Here is a 16,557-nt window from a genome sequence, read left to right on the forward strand (position 1 = left end):
AGTAAACAAGGTTAAGAGAGTGGCTTCTCTGATAGAATTGGGTACAAATCTGGGCGCCAACACCTAGGCACAGGTGGCCTTGTTTAACCACCTAGGTTACACAACAGGTGTAGGTTAACCATCAGCTGCCTTATCTCATTAGGTCCTTATGAGGATTTAGTGAGCGATGCACCTGAAGTCCTCACCTGTAGCCAGACAGCAAGTGTTCAAAGATGTTAGTCATTGTTCTTGTTTATTGTTTTATCATTGTGCAGGGTCATATAGCTAAGGGGAATTTCAAATCCAAGTCCATCCTACTTCAAACTCCTTTGTGCTCCTAAGCTGTACAGTATAGTCACCTTGGAGAGTAGGTGATTGGCCCCAAACTACTTCAGGGACTGCAGCTCGTGGCCAGCCAGTCCTGTATCAGACCTCGTCCTTGACAGATACCTAGTGCCCCAGATTCTCTCAAATCTCAGGCCAGATCACCTCCCACCTAGTAAGATTCCTCCATCTTCACCCCTGACTCCCCAAAACTACACTTGGTTTGGGTTCCTGGGTACCTTCAGTCTGCAGGGACAGGGGCTGCAGAGTGTACTCCCCATGTCTGCCTCTGCTGTCGGCCTCCCAGCTAAGTAGGCAAAACATTCCTTTACAGAGCAATGTGTTCAAGGATAAACTTGTCTCTAGTGCAGCTCGCTGTCAGAGCACAGAACATGGGGCCAAAGCACTGCCCTTCCTAGGGAGTCCCGGTTCTCGACTTCCCCAGAATGGAAGTTTGATTCTTCCGTTGGCCCATTTCTCAGATGGAAAAACAGGTTCAGTAAGGTGCCAACGCTTTGTTGAGGACTACCCTGGAGGCTACCGTTTTGTGAAGGGGTAGACATTGAGACTGGAGTCAGATACGCATTCTGGCTTATCTCCTGACTTACTGAGTGAACTTGAGCAGGTCCCTTTCGCCCATGGGCTTCGGTTTCTTCATCTGCACAAAGGAGACGGAAAACTGGATTACGTGTCGCTAAGGCCCCGGATTCTCAGAGGAAAGCTCACCCCTGCAGGGCCGCCTTGCCCCGCGCGCTTGGGGCACGCTGCACTACAAGCCCCAGCATGCTCGGGAGGCGGGGCTCAGTGACGGACAGGGAGCTCTGCGAATTGGCGCCGGGCAAGGAGGTGCTCAACGGCGCGTGCGCAGAGGGAGGCAGGCGCGTGGGCTGGCGGCGGTGGACTCGTCGGAGCCGCGGGCGGTCAGGTAGGGGGCGGGAAGGAGGGTTGGGGACTAGGGACCGCGGCCGGAGTCGTGGGCCGTGGCTCAGCGGCTGGGCGGGGAAACGTGCCGGCTTGCAGCGGCCGCGCCCGAATGGCAGGGTGTGGGGACCGGATCTGGGGGGCAGGACTAGGGTGGGGGTGGGGCTGCGAGGGGCAGGCTCGGGAGGGATTCGTGGGGCTGAGGAGATCCGAGGAGATGCAGCTGGGGGAGGGGAGCGAGGGGCTCTGAAGAGATTTGCGGTTGCAGCATCTCGGGAGGTATGAGGTAATGTCGGGGCCCTGAGGAGGAAAGGGGTGCAGCATGTGGGAGATGGGAGGGAATCAAGGCCCTGGAGGGACCTGGGTGCAGAATTTCAGAAATATGAAGGAACTGGGGGGCCCCGATGAGATTTGAGGGAATCTGGGGGCGCTAGGCATCTGGCAAGGACAGGGTCTGAGATGATAGGAGCAAGGTCTAGGGTGATCCTAAGTGCTATTGAGAAAGGGTTTTCGGAGTGGGCTGAGGGTGAGATTGAGGGGGTGGGGGTGAGTTCTTGAGGGACTCTATCTTGTTAGCAGAAAGAAGGGAGCTGGCTGAGGTGTGAAGGCAGCACATGACATTCAGTGCATAAGGGGAAGGAGTAGGGTATGAGGGCGGCACAGTGCCTGATGGAATGCAGGAGATGGGGGCTCAGATTGAGGGAGAGCAGAAATCTGGGGTGAGGAATTGGGGCGTTGAACTGAGGTGCAGGGCTGAGTGCGGCTGAGATTTGGAAATAGGGATTAAAGGATCTGTGTCCGAGGGATTTGGGGCATATGAGTGAGGAATTGACGAGGGTTGCAATATACAGCCCCAAAGATTGGAATTTGGAATTGTAAGAGGGTTGGGGACAGGGTTTGGAGAGGATTGAATCGTGGGGTGGAGATGTCCTAACTGGGCTATAAAATCAAAGGACTCTGAGTAGATTTGTGGATTGGTGTCTTGGGCTGCTAAAGAAATTTTCCTTAAATCGCTGCATGGGAGACAGAGGGAGTTCAGGGGACCCAAGGACCTAAAAGTAATGTATGAAACTAGATGAGTATATGAAAATGAGCAGAGTTCAGGTGCTGAGGAACAAAGTGATAAATCTTCAGCTCAGATATCCTGAAGGAGTGTGGTAATCCCTGTGAAAGGCAGAATCTTCTTCATTTATTAAACAAAGATCTGTTATCATGAGGCAGGTATGGTATTGCCACTAACTCCATTCTGACCACCGGCCCACTGAAAGTGGTAGGCTTTGGGGAAGAAGAAATGGAACTATTCAAGGTCATCTGCCTAAGTCTTTTTTCCTTGTACCCCCAAGCTACGATAGCAGATAGAATGTGAGACCTCCAGGGGAATGAGTGGAATAATTTATCCTATATAAGATCCATTACAGCTTGAAGGGGCAGTGGCTCTGTGAGTGAGGTGTTTGGGCTCGGCGAGATACAAAACAACAACAACAACAAAAGGGAACCCTTATGTATTGAGCATTTAGTCCTGTGCTAGACTGTAAAGCAGTGGTTCTTAACCAGGGCTGGCTTTGTCTCCTAGAAGACATTAGGCAATGTCTGGATATGTTTTTTGGTTGTCACAGGGTGGGGGATACTACTGGCCTCAAGTGGGTAGATTAAACATTAAATATAATGTTTTATGTTAATGTTAAACATTTGACAATGCATGGGATACGCCCTTCCCCCCCAGTAAGGAATTATCCTGCCTAAAATGTCAGTAATGCCAACGTTGAGGCACTCTGCCCTAGAGTCAGATACCCTGGGTTCAAGTCCTAGCTCTATCTCTTCCTGACTTTGTGGCCTTGAATGAGTTACTTAACCACCCACTGCCTTGGCTCTTCATCTGTAAAATGGGGTTATGATAACAAGACCTATGTCACAGAATTGTTGTGAGGATTTAGTGAAGTAAATTAGCATGCCTAGGATCTGGCACATAGTAAGTTCTCAAAATCTAGTAATTTTTAGTCTTGTATCTACTTCTTTACTCAGTTTTCATGACAGTCCTTCTAAGTAGGCTGTACTGTATTCAGTTTTACACATGAGGAAACTAAGGCTTAGGAAGTGACTTGCCTAAGTTTCCATAGCTAGGAATGACACAGTTAAGCTCATACCCAGATCTCTGTAACTCCGTATATTCCCGCTTTCCTTGCTTCTTCCTTGCTAGGGCCTACTTAGTCTTATTTTATCAGCCCATTCCCCTCTAATGAAAAAGAGGATTGCCCAGTGAGTATCACTGACTATCAGACTGAACTCTAAAGTTGGGGGGTAAATCTCTCTGATTAGGTAGGGAGGAGCCTGGACTTTGTTCTTTGGTTTGCTCTTAGACCAAGACCAGGGGCTAGATAAGGAGAGGAGCCTGAGGTTATCAGGCAGGATGAGGTACAACGGACTATGGGGGTGAGGTATGGAGGCCATTGGCTTGAAAAAACACCTCATAGCAGGGACTGAGGCTGAAGGCAGTCATACTCTGAAGGAGAGTAACTACTGTTCTGTATGGTCTCTTTTGGTCTGCTTTTCCCTGGAACAGAATTTGGCTCTATCATTTCCAGGACTAGCTACAGGGTTGCTGAAGCCAGTTCAGAAACAAAGCTAGACTGTATCTGACAGCAAGACTTAGCTGGAATATCCATGCACATCCCTAAAAGAAAATATGTCATGGGAATTAAATCAGCCCTGTCTAAACTCCTTACTCTAATTTCCTATGTTACCTTGTCACCAGCTACAGCACTTGTCCTGTCAGCCTCAATCTATTAAAAATGCAAATGATTATCATTTGTTGAGTGCTTATTATGTGCATTATCTTAGTGAATTCAATCCTGCTAACAGTCTAGGTTTTATTCCTTGTTTACAGATAAGAAAAATAACAGGTTAAATGACTTTCCCAGGGCTAGAGAGCAAGTGGCTAGGTTGGGATACAAATCCAGTTCTGTCTTACACCTATGTTACGTTATAGTAGTTTTATTAGAAGGCTTTTCCAACCCTTCAGAGCCCCTATGTCTATGTCTGGAGAGTAGTTGGAAGCCAGAAGTTTATGAGGCCCTTAAAGTAGATCATTGTCTATGCACACTGAGTGTAACCTTTGTGACATTCCCTCCATCTTGTCTTTCTGGTAAAACAATCAAATTTAAAAATCATTTCTAGGTGCCCTTACCAACCTCTCAGCCAGACTTTTTCTAAAGCTAGGGAACTATGAAACATCCTTTAAGTTAGTAATTTTATGGCTGGGAGTTGATACTGGGATTTGAATCCTTGCTCTATTACTTACTGGTTTTGAAACCTTGGACAGGCTACTTTTCTCTGAGCATTGGTTTCCTTATTTTTGAAGAGGAATGACACTTTTTTACATGGTTATTATGAGACTGTGAGAACATATAAAAAAAAATGCCTGACAATAAATAGTAGTTGCTTTAAGAGTGTTAGCAATTATGAGAGGAAGGCAGTGCTGGAAGAGAACTAAGTGTTGCTTTGTCATATTTATTTATACAGGGTCTTGCTGTGTCACCCAGGCTGGAGTGCAGTGGTGCAATCACAGCTCACTGCAGCCTCAACCTCCTAGGCTCAAGTGATCCTCCCATCTCAGCCTCACAAGTAGCTGGGACCACAAGTGCATGCATGCCACCACACCTGATTATCTTTTAAATTTATTGTAGAGATGGGGTTTCACTATGTTGCTCAGGCTCTTTGCCAGATTTTGATAACCCTAAGTAGTCTCTGCTAGTCTCCCCAAAATTCCCATCCCATTTTGTATATTTCCTAGGATCTCCTCGATCTTTTAATCTCATGATTAAATGAACGGACGTATGTTTTATGCAGAGAAAGGAATTGAAAGAGAGGGTTGAGGTGAGTTGGAGGTCCCTGAGAAAGGGCTATTGATTTTTCCTTTGTCTTGTATTCTTTGAGTCATATTGGCAGTGTAGGTACTACTCAAATGTTTGTGAAAGATGCAAGGGAGTCTTTCTAGGTCCTGCAGTTTTAGAGGAAGACAGAGACAACAGGTAAGCATGTTTTCCAGGAAACCCTGTTATTCATTTAGCCTGCCCTTGACATAGTTTAGCTAAAGTTTTCTTTTTCTACAAACATACTTCCTTCTGGATCGTTTTGTTTGCCCCAGACTGGTACAACTTCAGGAGCATGCCTGTGTTTCCCTATAAGCCCCTACTTGTTGAGTTTATCTTAGTTGTCTGCAGGTGCCTTAAATGACCTGAGTAATCTAAACTTCATCAGAATCCTCTCCCACACCCAGGAGTGGATGTCAGGTGATGACCTCACTGACTTCCTTAAAGTCAGTCCTGCTAACGAGTGGCCTTTGGTGGCACAGTGATAGTTTTGCATTTGATTAGCATTCTGTTAGAATGCATGAGGAATAAAGTTTAGAAAGCTGACATAAAAGAAAATGAGATAAACCTTGCAAAAAACCCAGTCAAACCAGGGGAGCGTGTCAATAGTAGGATGGACCTTTATGTCTTGTGAAAGGAAATGCAATATTTTACATGTTGTCCAGTTTTTAGGGGAAAGCACTGTTTATGTCTGGTTTTTGCTCAAAATTGTATCACCAGTACCGTTCACAGGGCCAGACGCATAGTAGGTGCTTAGTAAAGATTTGTTTTGTTAATTGCTTAAAGTTCTCCAGTTTTGCTCATGGCCTAAGCCACCAAAGGCTGATATAGGTATAGGAAATGGAGATATCTAGAGAACCACGCCATGGTGGCGATTCAAGCATTAGATGAAGATGTGAAACCTTAGATCATCTCTAATCTTTAGATTCTGGGATCAGGTAAAACAATTTCTAGGAGGGCTTAGAATTTTTATTATTTAGATGTATGTATCTGGGGCCTTGGGTACAATCTGCTGAAAAGTGCCCATTCATTTCTTCTAATAGGTTGGGTGGTGGCAGCAGCAACTGCTGCTGCCACTACTACTGCTAATAATAATAAAAACTTATTTATATATAGTTAATTGCATGCCTGGCTTGGTACTATACTTAGTGCTTTACACACATAATCTCATTTAATCTTTGCAATAACCTTGTGAGGAAGATACTATTTTAAAGCCCCTTTTCATAGATAAACTGAGAACTACAGAAGTATTAATAACTTGCTCATGTCTCCACAATAAGTAGTAGAGCTTGAATTCAAATCCAGGAAAGCCTGATCCCTCAGGCCTACTTCCTTAATCTATATAATACTGTCCACTCCTAGTCCGTGTCTTTTAGTCCTAGCTCTGTTGAATGATTTGTGGTCTTAATTTCCCTCTCCTGGTCTTAGTTTTCTCATCTATTTTACAACTTGAGATTACTACCTTTTCTTCCCCTTTTGCCCAGGCTGAAGTACAGTAGCACCATCACAGCTCACTGCAACCTCCACTTCCTGGTCTCAAGTGAGGAGATTGCTATGAATTCTAGCATTTCATACTTAGTCTCTGCTTGAAGGAGCTACAGCAGCTCATTTTCTGGGCAAGAGAAGTTGTAAATTCATTTACCCATCAGTTTTTAGCCTGGATGTCTAGCATTCTCAATTAAAACTCTTCAAAACTGACCAGCCCTTTTATTAATCTTTATGTGCCTTTATATGCCATGAAAGGAAAGGTTGTTCATGCTTTCAAAATGTAGTTTGTAAACTGAATGCATTATTAATACTAGTACTAGTTATTGTTAATGCTGTTTCTGGTTATTATTTATTTAGCATCCTTTTATTGTACACCTACGGGTATCAGGCTAAGTACTTTATATGCGTTATCCATAGTCATTACAGTACTCTTTTTGTAAACTAAGAAAACAGGTTTAGACAGGTTAAATAAATTGCCTACTTCCCCACAACTTGTGACAGTGCTAAGATATGATCTCAGTTCTCTATAACTTCAAGGTCGATTTTTTTTGTTTTGTTTGCTTTTTCTACTACCTTGGTTACTCATTTCATGGAATGGAGAAAACCCAGTGGTGCTAGAAGAGGCTAGATTAATATGGAATATAATTATGTAATTTTTCTGAGTCTTAGGGCAGCCGGAGTAGACGCAGCTTAAGGGATAGATTCTCATCGGGAGCTGAAGAGATGTGCTAGTACAGTATGGTATGGGATGTACAGTATTAATCATTAGGTCAAAGGATGTGGGAAGATGGTAAGCTGATGTTAGATGAGGTGGGAGGTCAAGAATTAATGGCACAAAGTGCACAACAGGAAACAGACATTCAAGGGATCATGAAGGGAGCCAAGATGATACATAGCATGTTGGATACTCATTCTGATTGGTCGTACAGTTGACAGCTGGCAGAAAATGGGCAGCTTACTTAAAGATTTGGAATGATAAGACAATTCCTTTTATTTGTGTAGTCTTTTGGGGAAACTGAAGTCAAATTGACTTTCTATCTGAGTCATTCTCAGTATTAACAGTAATTACCAGATGTGCCCTTCTGGAAGAGACAGGCTGTATCTGCCTGTCGCTTAGCTCCATTTCAGGCTAGGATACTTCACAAAGCAGTGTTTTCAAGTCATGGAAATGGGAAAAGTGGTTCTGGCTTTTTCCAGGTTTGAGGCTATATCCGTGCCTCATGCTTTAGTGAGGGGAACACAGGTTTTCCTGGCAAAGCATGGCAGCTTTGGGGCAGGAATTCTTGACATCCTCAGAGAGCTTGACGAAGCTATAGTCAGCTGAGATAATTTGGGTATGTGGGTATAGTAAATTCATTTTTTTAAACCTGATGTTTTAGAGAGGTAGGAGGCTTTTGAATTGAAGGAGGGATATGATATTCCAGAAAGCTTGGGAAATAATTTGCTGCTATTTTTACAAGTTGGCAGCCTTGTTTAATAAACTGATCTGCGTTGCCAGCTCTGGGAAGAACACAGATGTCCCTGGGCATTGTAAGGTAACGTTCTAGATTCAAACTCCAAATGTTGTCCTCAGTCTGTTGTCCCAGACAATAGAAGACAGAACTGTAGCTATTGATTTAGAATTGAGAAGGGTTGCATGGATCCTGAGTTGTAATTTCTCTTTTTTTTTTTTTTTTGAGATGGAGTCTTGCTCTGTCGCCCAGTCTGGAGTGCAGTGGTGCATCTCGGCTCACTGCAAGCTCCACCTCCCAAGTTCACACCATTCTCCCGCCTCAGCCTCCCGAGTAGCTGGGACTACAGGTGCCCGCCACCAGGCCCGGCTAATTTTTTTTTTTTTTTGTATTTTTAGTAGAGACGGGGTTTCACCGTGTTAGCTAGGATGGTCTCGATCTCCTGACCTCATGATTCACCCACCTCAGTCTCCCAAAGTGCTGGGATTACAGGCATGAGCCACCGTACCTGGCCCTGAGTTGTAATTTCTATCAGTATGTCTATACTATTGCCCCTAGACACTTGGCATTTAAGAATTTACCATTCATAGTTTCAGATATCCACATCAGACCTCATATGCTCATGATATGTGGTAAATATTATTTTGCTGAGGTATGGATTTGAGTCATAATGGGTTGCAAGCTTGCTGTGTGAGATTGGTCACTCAGCTAATAAATCAATCTATCCCACTCTATAGCAGCAGAATCTCATAACTATATTAGTGTTCCTTCTCTGTTATGGAGAAAATGCATATGCTATAAGGCAGCATTCCCCAGAGCGTGGTCAAGAGAACATTAGTTAATCATTGTTATGTGACAGTAAAAAATAGCTTGAAATAATGTTGGGTTAAATAAAGTAAAAATATCTGTACTTCAAGGTTCCACTATGTTTGAGCTGCGTGACCTTGAGCAAGTTTTTCTGAGCATTCATTTCCTCATCTGTAAAATAGGATAATAAAAATGTTACCACTTCATAGTGTCATCATGAAGATTAAAAGAGATTAAGCATATAAAGTATCTGTCACAGTAACTAGCACATAATAGGCACTAGATGCATAGTTTCCCTTGCAGTACAAAGGAAGTGGGATATCAAGGAGGAAGGATTGACTTTAGATAATTGTGCATGTCTGCTGCTATATATTTGTCAGCATTCCAAAGCTAATATGGTAGAAATTTGTTGTAATATATATCTCTACATTAACTCCCCTTCTTCTCTATGCCTGGAGAAAGAGTTGATGTCATGTGCAAAGTGTTCTTGAGCTAAATGCATTGTCCTTAAAATCAAACGAACTTGCCCTCCACTTCCTCCTTCTCCTGGGTGGTTGACCATCTGCAGATCACAAGACTGCACAGATACAGCTGTAGGATTTGCATTTATGAAATGCTGACTTTATCATATGCCTCAACTTGCTAGACCTATTCATTCTGATTTGGGGTATATGTTGACAGTGACCTAAGGCTACAGAGCACTGAGATCTCTCTGGGTCAACTTCATAAGCATACGTATATCAAGAGGGTTGGAGTGTTCATGGTTTGTACTGGGTGGAGCAGAGGGTACTCTAAGCCAGAAATAAACTGTCTTGATAAGGCACTGCTATTTTTTAAATCATCTGGACTTGAGTCTTTGGCTATCTCAGCTCTTCACCACTCCCCCACCATAATCCACTCACCTTTCAAATCTTACTGATTATACTTCTGGATATTGCTCAAATGAATCGTTCCATTTCTACCACCTGCTCCCTAGTTCAGACTCCCCATTATCCCTGTCTTCTCTGATTTGTTTCCCCACTCCATTCCTGCTTTGATCATATCATCTTCCTGCTTCAAAACATTCATCACCTCACCATGCCTTGAAAAATGAAGCTCAAAAATCTCATTTTGGCTCTGAAGACCTTTTATAATTATTCCTCCAATTTGCCTTTCCAAGTCTGTTACTCTATTCCCCATATATACTCCCACAGTTTTAATCTAAGGATAATAAAAAAGAGAACTAAAATTCATTTAAGGCTTTTTTGGTGCAAAGCCAAATCTTAGCATTCTATACACTCTATATATTATTTCATTCTTACATTAACTCTGTAAAGACAGTATTATTTCCATTTTAAAGGTGGAGAAAATAAAATGCATAGAGTTTAAGTATTCTCCATTTTCTTTCTAATACATGAAACTTCTTGTCCTTTCCTTTGCCTTTTAAACTTTGTTAAGGTTGTGCCTTTTGCCCACTTCTTTCTTCCCTCATGTATTTATGCATCTTTCCAGGCCAATATAAAATGTCATCTTCCCTTTGAAAATTCTGTATCCCCTCAAATTGGAATGACTCCTCAACCCCCATCAAACTTAGTTTTTATTTCATTTATAGTACTACTTTCTGCCTTCATTATTATTTGCCTACATGTCTTGTCTTTTATAAAGTTTGAATATCTGAAAAGCAGGATCTGCATCCTGAAGACCTCTTGTATCTAGTACAGAACAAGATACCTAAACTTAGATAGACGGATAGGTAAGTAAGTAGGAGGATAGATGCATGGAAAATGTGTATTTTCTGATCTGATGTTTTGCAGATCACTTAAAACTAATCATCATAATTTTCTACTTCTGTGGATCATTGCTAGGCCCCCAAACATGACACAATAAACTCTATGACATGATTAAAAAAAAAAAAAAAGGCTCCACACTTTTGCTTACATGGTTTTCTTTGCTTAAAGTACCTTTATCCTCATTCCTTCATTTCTTTCAAGACATATCTTAGGAGTGAAACTGCTTTTCGGAAGCCTTCCCCAAGTCTGTTAGGTAGAATCCATCATTCCATACACTGTACTCCAGCAGAACATTCTGTGACCTGCATGTTATACTTACTCCTTTTACTGTGCATAATTCTCCTGTGCTTTTCTCTTAGTGTAAATTAGAAGTTGTAAAATTCACCAAATATGAAAATAATCATTAGCATTTATTACAAGTATACTACTTCCCTGGTGCTATACTAAGCACATCATATTTATCTTGTTACTTAGCCCTTATAATAACCATATAAAGCAGACACCATTATTACTTCTATTTTACAGATGAGTGATGGGGAAAGAGCTTTTGGAAGTTTGAGTTACTTCCTTATGGTCATGCAACTAAGTAAGTGTCTGAGACTACAGAATCTGAATTATTTCCCACTATGCAGTGTTTTGTCTGGTTTGTTTCCCTATCTGTCACCCTCACATGAAACATAATAGACCTCAATAAAATAGTTGTTAAGTGAATGACTGAATGGTCATAGCTATTCTGTAAATGTTTCTTGAGTGAATTTATTTATATAGTCAGAGGAAAATGAATAATGGTTTCTTTTTCTCTTTAGCAGGAATTTGACCCTCTAGGGCATGAATACTGTGCTGTTCAGTTCTGAGCTGTGCTAGCAGTACCCTTCAAAGGAAGAGCAATGGCTGCAGCAGCAGCTTCTCACCTGAACCTGGATGCCCTCCGGGAAGTGCTAGAATGCCCCATCTGCATGGAGTCCTTCACAGAAGAGCAGCTGCGTCCCAAGCTCCTGCACTGTGGCCATACCATCTGCCGCCAGTGCCTGGAGAAGCTATTGGCCAGTAGCATCAATGGTGTCCGCTGTCCCTTTTGCAGCAAGATTACCCGCATAACCAGCTTGACCCAGCTGACAGACAATCTGACAGTGCTAAAGATCATTGATACAGCTGGGCTTAGTGAGGCTGTGGGGCTGCTCATGTGTCGGTCCTGTGGGCGGCGTCTGCCCCGGCAATTCTGCCGGAGCTGTGGTTTGGTGTTATGTGAGCCCTGCCGGGAGGCAGACCATCAGCCTCCTGGCCACTGTACACTCCCTGTCAAAGAAGCAGCTGAGGAGCGGCGTCGGGACTTTGGAGAGAAGTTAACTCGTCTGCGGGAACTTATGGGGGAGCTGCAGCGGCGGAAGGCAGCCTTGGAAGGTGTCTCCAAGGACCTTCAGGCAAGGTATAAAGCAGTTCTCCAGGAGTATGGGCACGAGGAGCGCAGGGTCCAGGATGAGCTGGCTCGCTCTCGGAAGTTCTTCACAGGCTCTTTGGCTGAAGTTGAGAAGTCCAATAGTCAAGTGGTAGAGGAGCAGAGTTACCTACTTAACATTGCAGAGGTGCAGGCTGTGTCTCGCTGTGACTACTTCCTGGCCAAGATCAAGCAGGCAGATGTAGCACTACTGGAGGAGACAGCTGATGAGGAGGAGCCAGAGCTCACTGCCAGCTTGCCTCGGGAGCTCACCCTGCAAGATGTGGAGCTCCTTAAGGTAGGTCATGTTGGCCCCCTCCAAATTGGGCAAGCTGTTAAGAAGCCCCGGACAGTTAACATGGAAGATTCCTGGGCCATGGAGGCCGCAGCCTCTGCTGCCTCTACCTCTGTTACTTTTAGAGAGATGGACATGAGCCCAGAGGAAGTGGTTGCCAGCCCTAGGGCCTCACCTGCTAAACAGCGGGGTCCTGAGGCAGCCTCCAATATCCAGCAGTGCCTCTTTCTCAAGAAGATGGGGGCCAAAGGCAGCACTCCAGGAATGTTCAATCTTCCAGTCAGTCTCTACGTGACCAGTCAAGGTGAAGTGCTAGTCGCTGACCGTGGTAACTATCGTATACAAGTCTTTACCCGCAAAGGCTTTTTGAAGGAAATCCGCCGCAGCCCCAGTGGCATTGATAGCTTTGTACTAAGCTTCCTTGGGGCAGATCTACCCAACCTCACTCCTCTCTCAGTGGCAATGAACTGCCAGGGGCTGATTGGTGTGACTGACAGCTATGATAACTCCCTCAAGGTATATACCTTGGATGGCCACTGCGTGGCCTGTCACAGGAGCCAGCTGAGCAAACCATGGGGTATCACAGCCCTGCCATCTGGCCAGTTTGTAGTAACCGATGTGGAAGGTGGAAAGCTTTGGTGTTTCACAGTTGATCGAGGATCAGGGGTGGTCAAATACACCTGCCTGTGTAGTGCTGTGCGGCCCAAATTTGTCACCTGTGATGCTGAGGGCACCGTCTACTTCACCCAGGGCTTAGGCCTCAATCTGGAGAATCGGCAGAATGAGCACCACCTGGAGGGTGGCTTTTCCATTGGCTCTGTAGGCCCTGATGGGCAGCTGGGTCGCCAGATTAGCCACTTCTTCTCAGAGAATGAGGATTTCCGCTGCATTGCTGGCATGTGTGTGGATGCTCGTGGTGATCTCATCGTGGCTGACAGTAGTCGCAAGGAAATTCTCCATTTTCCTAAGGGTGGGGGCTATAGTGTCCTTATTCGAGAGGGACTTACCTGTCCGGTGGGCATAGCCCTCACTCCTAAGGGGCAGCTGCTGGTCTTGGACTGTTGGGATCATTGCATCAAGATCTACAGCTACCATCTGAGAAGATATTCCACCCCATAGGGGATGAGAAATAATCAGTTTCTTCTGCTCCCGAGCCAACTCCCCTTCCCTTAGTTCTTGGTTGTTAGTAGCACATGCAGAATAGACTTGGCCTATGTCCTGATTCCAGCTGGGTAGTTCTAGAACTTTAGAAGCTCTATCTTTTAATGTTTTTATTTGTTATTTCCCCCTCCCTGCTTCCCACCTAAATTTAGAGCTTTAAAAGATGCACTGTCCAAATAGGACACACGATGGTGTTAGCTGAAGTTTGATTAGCAATTAGGCACTTCCAAGGCTTTAGTAGAGAGAGCCACTTTAGCTCTTTGTGCCATGTTTGAAATTTGCCCTTATTAAATCCTTGATTTTTTCCTGTTTGGCTTTGATGCCCTTGATCCATTGTTTCCTATTGTAATGTGCTTCATCTGTGACACTTTCTCTTCAACTCTGATTGGATTCACTGTGCATGCTTCAGAGGGATCTGCTCCACCTTTCAGTGACATTTAAGACATCATATTCCTGTAACATTATGTCTCAGTCTGAACGTCTTTACCAGTATGAAAGTCATTCATTTAGTGCTACCAAAGGGGATACACAGGCCCTTTAGGAAGCAGTACCTCTCGCCTGGAGGATCTGTGCCATCTTGGATTGAGAATTGCAGATGTGACAGAATGGATTGACCCTAGTTGGTTGGTATTGATGACTTCAGCCTGGAAATTGCTTGCGTTTTAAAGAAGCATATATGGGTTGGAATTATGCCAAAGCATAGGAAGCTGGGAATAAGCAAACAAATGCTGATATAGTCAGCAAATTTGGATAGTCTCTAGGGCTCATCATTTTTCATACTACCTCTCTCTTCTGGCCTGTGTCTAAGGAATTGTACAACATAGGCCAGGGCCAACAAAGTGGAGAGGTGGACACATTTTCGTGTTCATTACTAAAACAAACAGCAAAACTATTGATTTGTTATTCTGTATTTTCCTCAAGTGAGTACATACTATTTGGTTTCAGGATTTCTTTCCATTTCTCTATCAAGCATTAAATAATTGAGAACTGTTTCTTCATCACTGGTGTTCATGTATTTTAATTAAATACGGAATTTTGGACATGATAAGAGGGATAACCTGCGCTATGCCATTTTGCTTCCTTATCTCACTGTGTTCTTTCAGAGTGTAGGTATCTACTCAGGTCAAAATTCAGCCAAAAGCACTACTATGTAAAGATAATAATCCAAATCTTTCTCCCAAATATATGTGTACAGAATCATCCCCCAAGGTTTAGAGTCACCAATACCCTCTTCTAAATTGAGCTTCTGCTATATATTTTATGTTTATAATTACAGCTCACAAAAAGGAAGTTAGTCTTGTTTTTAAGATCAGAAGTGGGTGAGAGAACCTGTGATGAGGTTCCTGAGGGTTTGTTGTTTACTAAGTAATATATCTTACTCTAGGTGCAGGGCTGATGGCAAGCCAAAGAGCAACTCCCTTACTTTCATGTAAACAAAATTTGCTAAACTGAGCTGCTCAAAATTGTTTTTATGGTAGTAGTGTTTCTTTGGCTTGTATCGTAATAGCTGCCAAAGGATAGGTGAAGAGGTCATTAAAATGATGTTGAACTAGTTTGTCTTGTTCTTTTAATCTGGAGAAAGCCCCATATTCTGATTATGAAATTGCATCTGATTTTCAAAGATTGGGTAATTGAGAGGAAATTGATCCAATTAAAAGTGCATCACAAATGACTCCACTAGTTATTAGAGCCACTTTATCTGTGGGGGCACCCAGCAGCAGGAGATCTGTCTTTGCTGTCAGTGGGGGACTTGCCGAGGCAATAACAGTGGCTCAAGCCTTTGGCACACGGTTTGCAGTGGAGAGATAAATATAATATTGTGGGCGGGCTGGAGGTAAATGAGGCCAGGAATCCTCCAGCTGTCCATGCTTTTGAAAGAGTGACATTCAGCATTTAGATCTCTACCCATCTAAACCAGTCATGCCTTTTCCCTCAAGTAAAGCAGGTATCTGTTGGCTCAAAATGGAAGTGTGATCTGAGTCTTTTTCCTTTTTCCCCTTTGATGTGAATATTTTAGGCTGTGCTTAGTACAGTCAGTGTTTAATTATCTGCCGTGTTGACTAAATTGCAGACTAGGGCCCCAAGAAACTAATTTGTTCAATTACAGCAGATTTTTTTTGCTTTGTTTTTTAAAGCAGCAGTACCCTTGTCCAAATAAAGTCTTATATGGAAGTCTATCATGTAAAATAGATCAAAGAGCAGCTGCTCTAGTTGAAGCAGGTTTGTGCCGCTGAAGAATATGCTGTTTCCTCCCTTTACCTTACCTCCTGTGCTACCACTGCAAAACTTGTGAATCTACGAATACTTTTCTGAAAACCACTGAACTACAGCATTGCTTACCTTATAGTTCTGTCTTATTAGTCATGTGGCCTTGGGCAAGTCATTTAACTCTTCCTCTTCTGGAAAATAACAAAAATGATCCCTGCCTCCTAGAAGGGTATGAGATAACAGATGTGAAAATAACCTGGTTTCATTCCTGGAATATTCAATAAATGATGGCTGTTATTCTTTTATCTCGTTGCTCAAAAGAGCACCTGATGGTGGGAAGTGGTCCAACCATGCTAAACAGTTCCTTTCTTCTTGCTTAACAGGTTTCTATTTGGTGATTAAAACCTTTCTCAGGCATTTCTTTCCCCTCACGAGTCTCCAAATATATCGAGTTCATCTCTTCCTTTCTACTGTCTATTTCATATTCCTATTATATAAATCACTGTGTTGCAATTATCTGTCCATATATTTGAGCTTTATTGAGGGCTAACTAATCTAGCTACCAGCATGTAACATGGTGCCTAGTATAGAATATGTTCTCAGTTATTTAATTGGTTCTGGTATTTACCTGACTTCATGGGACTCCAGTAACCTGAGTCTTCCTATTGTAGCCCCCTTAGATTAGATAAAAAGGGATACTCAGACAAGCCCTTTTATAAGGTATTTAAAAGCTAGTGGCAAACAGTTGACTTAGAGGTTGGTTAAGCCCCTCCTCCCTTTATCATTCTGAGTGGTTACATAGAATTTAAGGTTTTGGAGCAATGATTCATTCAATATTTATTAACTACCT

The 16,557-nt window shown here is 43.3% G+C and overlaps 2 protein-coding genes across 9 annotated transcripts in view; one reads left to right on the forward strand and one right to left on the reverse strand.

Annotated features, from left to right (window-relative positions):
* The window catches only part of ASTN2 (astrotactin 2), a 1,014,740-nt gene that overhangs the window by 268,308 nt on the left and 729,875 nt on the right, over positions 1 to 16,557 (reverse strand). The window lies entirely within an intron of this gene.
* Positions 1,149 to 15,052, forward strand: TRIM32 (tripartite motif containing 32). Of its 4 annotated transcripts, none has more exons than XM_012508972.1 (2): positions 1,149 to 1,228; positions 11,415 to 15,052. In XM_012508972.1, the coding sequence occupies exon 2, from the start codon at positions 11,496 to 11,498 to the stop codon at positions 13,455 to 13,457; it is 1,962 nt and encodes a 653-aa protein (XP_012364426.1). In that variant the 5' UTR covers positions 1,149 to 1,228; positions 11,415 to 11,495; the 3' UTR covers positions 13,458 to 15,052. The 4 variants fall into 4 exon arrangements, with proteins under 4 accessions (XP_012364426.1, XP_003264102.1, XP_003264103.1 ...); XM_003264054.2 differs by having other exon boundaries at positions 11,418 to 15,052; XM_003264055.2 differs by lacking the exon at positions 1,149 to 1,228 and adding an exon at positions 1,422 to 1,510.

This window comes from Nomascus leucogenys, chromosome 8, assembly GCF_006542625.1.
Source record: "Nomascus leucogenys isolate Asia chromosome 8, Asia_NLE_v1, whole genome shotgun sequence".
NCBI lineage: Eukaryota > Metazoa > Chordata > Mammalia > Primates > Hylobatidae > Nomascus > Nomascus leucogenys.

Coding starts and splice junctions, on each gene's coding strand:
- TRIM32 (XM_012508972.1), top strand. CDS start 11,496: ATGGCTGCAGCAGCAGCTTCTCACCTGAACCTGGATGCCCTCCGGGAA.